General features: G+C 37.2%; 1 protein-coding gene across 1 annotated transcript; it reads left to right on the top strand.

Moving 5' to 3' along the window:
- Nucleotides 1–5,488: 5,488 nt before the first annotated feature.
- Nucleotides 5,489–6,448, top strand: LOC103107654 (olfactory receptor 2T11-like). Its single transcript, XM_007516462.1, has one exon. The coding sequence runs from the start codon at nucleotides 5,489–5,491 to the stop codon at nucleotides 6,446–6,448; it is 960 nt and encodes a 319-aa protein (XP_007516524.1).
- The last annotated feature ends 1,811 nt before the right edge of the window (nucleotides 6,449–8,259 follow it).

Here is an 8,259-nt window from a genome sequence, read left to right on the forward strand (position 1 = left end):
TTCTTCAATAGAAACTGCAATAGTTCTCTCTAGGTCACAAATATGGGTTGGCTGTATATTTGTATATTTTCCTATTTCTATATCTATCTGTATATAGTTACCCATTTTTACTCACGTCTATGGTGTGGTTCTACCTTCACTTCCTTTTTTAATTAGTGACTTAATATTGATTCATAAAATTATGGACTATAATTGGTAGAATTCCACATTGTTCTCACTATCAGAGTCCTGTGCCCCTTGTTCCTACCATTGGAAACTGTAGTAGTTCTCCCAAGGTCACAGATGAGGGTTGACTATTATTTCCTTGACTATCTGTCTATATTTGTATATATTTGGCTATTTTAATTATGGTCTTGCCTCCTCTTCCTTTCTACACATATTGATACTTCTGAATGTCCTTATTTTTCCTATTTTCTGTTACGGTCCTGATGGAATTGGAGTTTGGAGCCTTCTGGTAATCTTCCCCTAACATATCTCCCCCTCTGGGAGTATGAACCAAAGTTCTTTATGAGGAACAGGAGGTGGGAGTTCTAGCTTCTATAATTGCTGCTCTGCTGGACATGGGTGTTTTCAGGCCAACTCATACTTCACTTCCTTTTTAAATCACACCTATACCTATTACTACTTCCAATTGTCCTTTTTTCCTCTTCTCTCTCAGATATGTGAAACAGTGCCTGACTTCCTCTAATGCTTTCCAGATTCTCTTCCCTTTCAGTGATGGTAAAAAGTAAAATTCCTGGTGTGGAATGTTTTGAGTTTCGGTGGTATTGGGGTTTAGAACCCTCTGGTCATCTTCCCTTATCATTTAGTCCTTCTAGTATGGACCAAATTTTTCTTTGAGGTGTAGAAGGAAGGAGTTATGGCTTCTGTAATTGCTTCTCAATGGGCATGTATGTCATCAGGTAGGCCCGTTCCCCCAGCCTATTTCTAACTTTCTTAAATGGGGTATGATTCTGAAGAGGTGAGGTTCCAGGACACATTGGTGAGGTCATCTTCCCAGGGAGGTCAGGATGTAGTAGCATCTGCAACTTGTTGGATGAAAGACAGTAAGATATAGAGCAGGACAAAATGTTTAATAAACAGGAGCCAAAGAGTAGAAATAGAGCAGATGAGAATAGGGTTCTTAGGGTGAACAGAAGCTAGGGTTTTGATGTTCCCAAGAGTCCATGACTTTAGTAATGTTTGCTTGTGTTTGATAGCTAACATGGAGGTTGACTAGAAATATTGCCTGGGAAGATGGTGGTAGAGTTGAGAATAGAAATTTAAAGCTGGATTAGGGCATAGAGTAGCTCTCCAATTTGAAGAGAAAAAAAAGACATATAACATTAACTGTTTACCACATCACTCTGACCCAGGATATATATATTCACATTTAGCACAGGAGACTCTATAACTTCTTAGTCCCTGTCAGTTTGAACTGAGTCCATGGTAACATGTGGGAACAACCAGGACCAGCCTTCCTTGAGTGGCAAAGAAAGACCAAGATTGAAGATACTTATATGAGGGAAGGAAATAACCTAAAAATGTATGACCAGTATTACAGAAAAAAATATTAGGTGTTGTGTATTATAAGAATCCTACCTTCTACTCCCCAAAATCAACCTTGATCCATACTCTCAGCAGGGGAGAAGTGACAGGGTGAAGATTGTCAGTCAAAGTTCAGGGTGCCAGTATGCCAGGCTAGCTTCGCAGCGGTAGGCAAATGACCAAGGACACAAGGCTGAGCGGAGAAACAGTATTTCTTTATTCACGAGTGAAAGGTTCAAAAAACTAATCTAATCTAATCATAACCCAATTTTTGTGCTGCTTCTCTCTCCTCTTATGGCAGCATCAGGAACCCAGGAAGTATGTAGGGATAGGGGGCCGGGAGAAGGAAGAAGCATGAAAAGGCAAAAACTAAACCAAAATATCCCGGAGGCAGGGGGAGTGAGACCAAACCAATGTAACAGAATGACCATGTAAATAGACCACAACGTCAAGCAATGTAACAGAAGGGATCCCAGAAGCAGAACTAGAAGCATACCAACAGAAGATAAGAGGGCTTTGAACTCCAGCTCCATCATCATCCAGAGAGAGAGGAGAAAAAGGAGAGGGACTTACGGAGGTAGTTAAGTTGTCATGAGTGGCTTGGAGGGGAAGGAAGGATTGAATCAGATGAAAAAAAAGAGGGGGATCAACTGTGTATAAATGTAGACAGATAGTTTTAGAGATGATGGCTGGCCCATGTCTACAACCTTAGGGGAACTGTGGTGGATTGCAGTGGAGAGAGTGAATATTAAGAATGCTTGTAGTGGGAATGGTGTGGATTCAAATTCCTGTGGACATGTAATTCTTTAATATAAAAATAAGTATATAAATATAAGAATATCATTCAAAACTCTCTTAAGAATAACTTCCAGATAGAGGTTATTCAGATACATTTTTGACCAATGATGAATTTGACCAGTGACTTTCACATTGTCATATGGTTAATAAATAGCAAATCTTGGATGTTTTCACAAAGGCCACTAAGGACCAGATTCTGTGTAAGAATCAGATTGAACTGGTTGAGGAGTGACAGACAGAGAGACATCTCTGAGTATAAAGTGATCTTAAGAGACTAGAAGTTCATATTTCAAAAGAACATTTTTTATATCAATCTATAAGTCATGGCAAATTTTGGAAATTATTTATTTGTTTTCTAGAGAATTTCAGTGTCCTGATGTATGATGGTAGAAAGAGCCTAAGTTGGGGGTGAGAATGTTCTGCAGAGACCTTGCACAGAGACATGAGAAATGGTACCCTTGTGTCAATAACTGTAATGTAAATAATTAATACCACAATAGAATACAAATAAGTAAGTAAATAAATAAATAAATATTTCTTAGGTTAGGTGTTTGAAATTTAATTTTAGTGACTTTAGTGTATGCATGTTAGAGATAACTTAGAATCAAGCTTCTTATAACTAATATGCATATTCTAAAAACAGAAGCCTGTATATACCTCATGTGACAGAGTAGGTGAATTCTGTTCTAGGGTGCTGGATTTAAAATGATCAAGATTTTTTGTGTACAGTTATTTCATCTCAGACAATTTATTTTAGATTTAAAGACTGAAATATATATATATATATATATATATATATATATATATATACTTGAATATCTGACTTGACCTTGACTTAAAAGTAAATTGCTGGGAGGTGGGCGGTAGCACAGTGGATCAAGCACACATGGCACAAAGAGCTAGGACCAGCCCAAGGACCACATAAGGATCCTGGTTTGAGCCCCCAGCTCCCCATCTGCAGGGGGGTTGCTTCGCAAGTGGTGAAGCAGGTCTGCAGGTGTTTATCTTTCTCTCCTCCTCTCTGTCTTCCCTTCCTCTCTCGATTTCTCTCTGTCCCATCCAACAACAACAACAGCTATAACAACAGTAACAATAACAACTACAACAAAGGCAACAAAATGGGAAAAATAGCCTCCAAGAGCTATTCGTAGTGCTTCCACTGAACCCCAGTGATAAACCTGGAGGCAAAAAAAAAAGTTTGTTAAAAAAATGTAAATTACTTTTCACATGTTACATAAAATTACAAGAAGACAGGATATATAGAAAAGAACTGACATAACTTAAAACACTACCATCAGTGAAACTATTGATTTATATAGTATAAATTAAAGTAGTAACTATACATAAATACATGTATGTACCAATATAAATAATACATGTATAAGTATGCTATATATACATTTGAATGTATCTATAATGTAAGTATATGTACACATGTATTTGAGTACATGCATATATTAAAATTAAAATATAGTGACAACTATATCTATAAATATTAAGGATTTTTAAAGTTCTTGTCGTGTGATATGGAAACTGTAAATATGACCCAATTTATTCTTGACAATAAATTATACTGTTATTTTTACTAATAAATATACATCTAGTTCATAGCTCCTAGTCACTTGGATTTATTTTACTAATTCTAAATTATAAACTTTAAATTATTGAATGTCTAGCAGGTAGGAAAGTTATCTATGCTCTCTTACAGTTGCAAACAATACCAAGATGAATATTTGTTTACAAAGTAGGCAGATTATCTCCTAGTTTTCATATAAAGTTACCTGGAAATGGGATTTATATATGCTGATTTTAAGAACATGATATCTATGTTGCTCTCACAAACAAAATTTGTCCCCATCCTTATGACTACCATACATTTTTTAATATTCTTTCTTGATTCTGAATTTTATTACAAATCACTTTTCCACAAAATTTTCAGGATGTGGAAAACTGACTGCTCAAACACCCCTTCTACCTTCCATGCCCTATGCAACAAAACATATTAATCACTGTAGTCTGGAACTCATCCTACTGAGGAATCTTTTTGTGTTGTACTATATGGAAGAGGAAAAGTCAGTTACAGTTAAATTATTATACTCTAATTTTGGTCATTTGAGCATAGTCAGACCAAAGGTTCATACTCCATCACATTGATTTGCCTCACAGCATATAATTTGAACATTGTAGTGTACCAAGGATGCAATGGATTGTACTTTAATAGTTAAAATGACTATAATATTTTATTTTACTTTTATTAGTGATTTAACAATGGTTTATGAGATTGTGAGATTATAGGGGTGGTTGATTCTGAGTTATATCCTCTTATATTAAAATATCAATCTAAACAGTAAGTAAGCTCTTTCATGAGTTCTTTGAAACACTACAGAAAATTAATTAAACTCAGGGAGAAGTTAGTCAGAACCACTGATTTACTGCAAATGATTCTCAAACACAAGTTTCATCTTGTAATTTGCAACAGACCTCTGTAGTGGAGGTCAATCAGGATTTAATTAATTAGTCTACAGGATAGGAGGCTCAATCCAGGTAGTGTGAAAATTAAATTAGACTGCATGATATCCAGCTCCTCTTAGAAAAGTTAGAGAATGACTAGATATGAGGGGGCTGGGAGGGAGTTGCTCACACATTTGTGATTGAAAGTTTCAGTGAATTGAGAATTGTAAAGAAAAACAGGATGTATTATTCTTCCACTCTTCACTTTCTGTGTTATTTCATTTTTTTCTTTTTTTTCTGACAATCACTAAGCCAATAAATTAATCAACATTTCTAAACATTTGCATAACCTTAGTATGAATAGAACACCATTCTTGATGGCAGGAATGCAAAATAAATAGAGCACGTGTAGGTAATACTCTAGTACAGAAAACGAACTTCAGTATGCATTTGCTACAATCTATAAATTTCAGTATGAACAAACATATGTAAAAAGGATTATTTTTCATAAAGGAGATCTAGAATCAGCCATGTATGACATCTCATTTTTTTTTTTTTTGTCTTTCCTTAGCATTCTGTCATGGAAACTCTCATCCTGACCAGTGCCCTCTAAGATGTCATTTCTTTGTGAGCTTCTCTGACACTGGAATTTATTATTTCCTTTCCTTCCTGGGCTTTGAGGCTTCCTGAGCTACTAGTACTGTCATAGAAAATGTCAATGAAGAATATAACTTCATCTTCTGACTTTATTCTCCTGGGTCTTCTAATAAACAGTCAAGCTCCAGGTGTTGTCTTTGCACTTATCTTTGCTATTTTTGTGGTGGCTATAACTACAAATATGGTCATGATAGTCTTGATTCAGATAGACTCTCATCTCCACACACCCATGTATTTTCTGCTCAGTCAGCTGTCCATCATGGACACTCTTTTCATCTGCACCACTGTTCCAAAGCTTCTAATTGGCATGGTTTCTAAAGAGAAGAGCATTTCTTTTGTGGCCTGTGGCATCCAGATCTTCTTCTATGTGACCATGATTGGCTCAGAGTTCTTCCTCCTGGGCCTCATGGCCTATGACCGCTATGTGGCAGTCTGTAACCCTCTTAGGTACCCAATTCTGATGAGCAGGAAGGTATGTCTTCTGCTGGCTGCTGGAACCTGGTTTGGTGGGTCCCTGGAAGGCTTCCTGCTCACTCCTATCACCATGAATGTCCCTTACTGTGGTTCCCGCAATATCAACCATTTCTTCTGTGAGATTCCTGCTGTCCTGAAACTGGCCTGTGCTGACACATCCTTGTATGAAACCCTGATGTACATCTGCTGTGTGCTCATGCTCCTCATCCCCATCTCCATCATCTCAGCCTCCTACTCCCTCATCTTGTTAACTATCCACCGCATGCGCTCAGCTGAAGGCCGCAAAAAGGCCTTTACCACTTGTTCTTCCCACTTGACTGTAGTCAGCATTTTCTATGGGGCTGCCATCTATACTTATATGCTCCCCCAGTCATTCCACACCCCTGAGAAGGACAAGGTAGTGTCTGCATTCTACACCATTGTCACACCCATGCTCAATCCTCTCATCTATAGCCTCAGAAACAAGGATGTCACAGGGGCATTTAAGAAGATATTTGCAAGATGTTCATCTGCTCAGAAAGTAACGAATAGTGATGGCTAGTTGCCCAACAACCTGAGAATAGGCTTCAGTCTGAAGAGATAGCTTACAGCTTAAGTTGTCTACATTGCCATGCTCATGACTGAGGTTCAAATCCCAGCACCATGAAGTGGAGGAAATATTGGTACTGTGGTTTATTTTCTTTTCTGTCTCTGTCTCTCTCCATATAGATGTATGTATTTGGAATCTGAGACATGAGAGTTTCTTCTCATAACAATTATACTACCTACCCCTGTCCTTTTTTTTTTTTTTTATGATGAAAGCATTGCTCAGAACAGTTTATGATGATTCTGGCAGTTGAGCCTGGGACTTTCAGAACCTCAGGCATAGGAGAGTCTGCATAACCATTATTCTGTTTCCTTAGTCCCTCTAAGTACTGTGATTATAATGAATCTGTACTTAGAATTTGAGTTAAAAGAGAAGAAGAGAATATAAACAAAATGAGTAGATTTCTTACTTTTTAGTAATTTTTTTATTGATTTAATGTCATAACACAGAAAAGAGTCAGTACTTGGAAGGACATATATACAAAGTTGTTTTGCTATATTACATATCTTTTAAGGAAATTATTATAAAGAGTAAATGAATGATGGATTAAAGTATATTTTAAAAATTCCTTTGAAAGGATGATCTTTGAGAATATTATAATTGAAAAGGCTGATGGGGCATGAAAGTGGTGAAAGAAAATTAAGGTAGGCAGGAAAACCCAACATTCCTTTGTAACACTGAGTACAAAAGACCATTTTCTCCTTCAACATATGCTACTCATTCCCCAATCCTTATCTTAAATCAATCAAAACCCTTTTTATGATACTGAAAAAGCACACATATTAACAATCATATATTTTGCTATTTCACTGGAATATGGTTAAAATGTTTTTTTAATTTTATTTGGAATTTTATTGGGTGATTAATGGTTTACAGTTCAATCTTTAACACATTAACACAACCCATCATATCCACTTGATAGGTATGTAAGTGCTGGAAGACACTTGATCCCAAGAACTAGACCTCCTCGCCCATCATATACCAGGACCTCAAAGTTCCTTTAGTACATCTCTCTCCCTCCTTCCCCAGAGTCCTTTGCTTTGGAGCAATACAACGACATGAAGTCCAAGTTTCACCTTATGTTTTCTTTTACTTCCCTTTTTTTTTGTCAGTTCCACCTATAAGTGAGACCATTTTTTATTGGTCCTTCTCTCTCTGATTTATCTCACTAATGATGATATCTTCAAGTTCTGACAAAGTATTGTAAATGAGATGGCCTCATAATTTTTTTATTATCTTTTATTTATTTATTTATTTATTTAAGAAAGGAGACATTAACAAAATCATAGGATTGGGGGGTACAACTCCACACAATTCCTGCCACCTAATCTCCATAGCCCATTCCCTCCCCAATAGCTTTCCCATTCTCTATCCCCCGGGAGCATGGACCCAGGGTCATTGTGGGTTGCAGAAGGTGGGAGGTCTGGCTTATGTAATTGCTTCCCCGCTGAACATGGGCATTGACTTGTCGATCCATACTCCCAGTCTGCCTCTCTCTTTCCCTAGTAGGGTGGGTCTCTGGGGAAGTGGAGCTCCAGTACACAGTGGTGAGGTCTTCAGTCCCGGGAAGCCTGGTAGGCAATCATGATGGCATCTGGAACCTGGTGGCTAAAAAGAGAGTTAAAATACAAAGCCAAACAAATTATTGAGCAATCATGGACCCAAAAGTTGGAATAGTGGAGATAAAGTGTTGGGGGCTACTCACTGCAAACTTTAGTGTACTACTGCTTTCAGGTATATATTTGCCCTAGTTTATGGATACCTGT

Source organism: Erinaceus europaeus, chromosome 2 (assembly GCF_950295315.1).
Source record: "Erinaceus europaeus chromosome 2, mEriEur2.1, whole genome shotgun sequence".
NCBI lineage: Eukaryota > Metazoa > Chordata > Mammalia > Eulipotyphla > Erinaceidae > Erinaceus > Erinaceus europaeus.

Excerpts from the sequence above, each read along its gene's own strand:
- LOC103107654 (XM_007516462.1), top strand. The coding sequence starts at position 5,489 with ATGTCAATGAAGAATATAACTTCATCTTCTGACTTTATTCTCCTGGGT.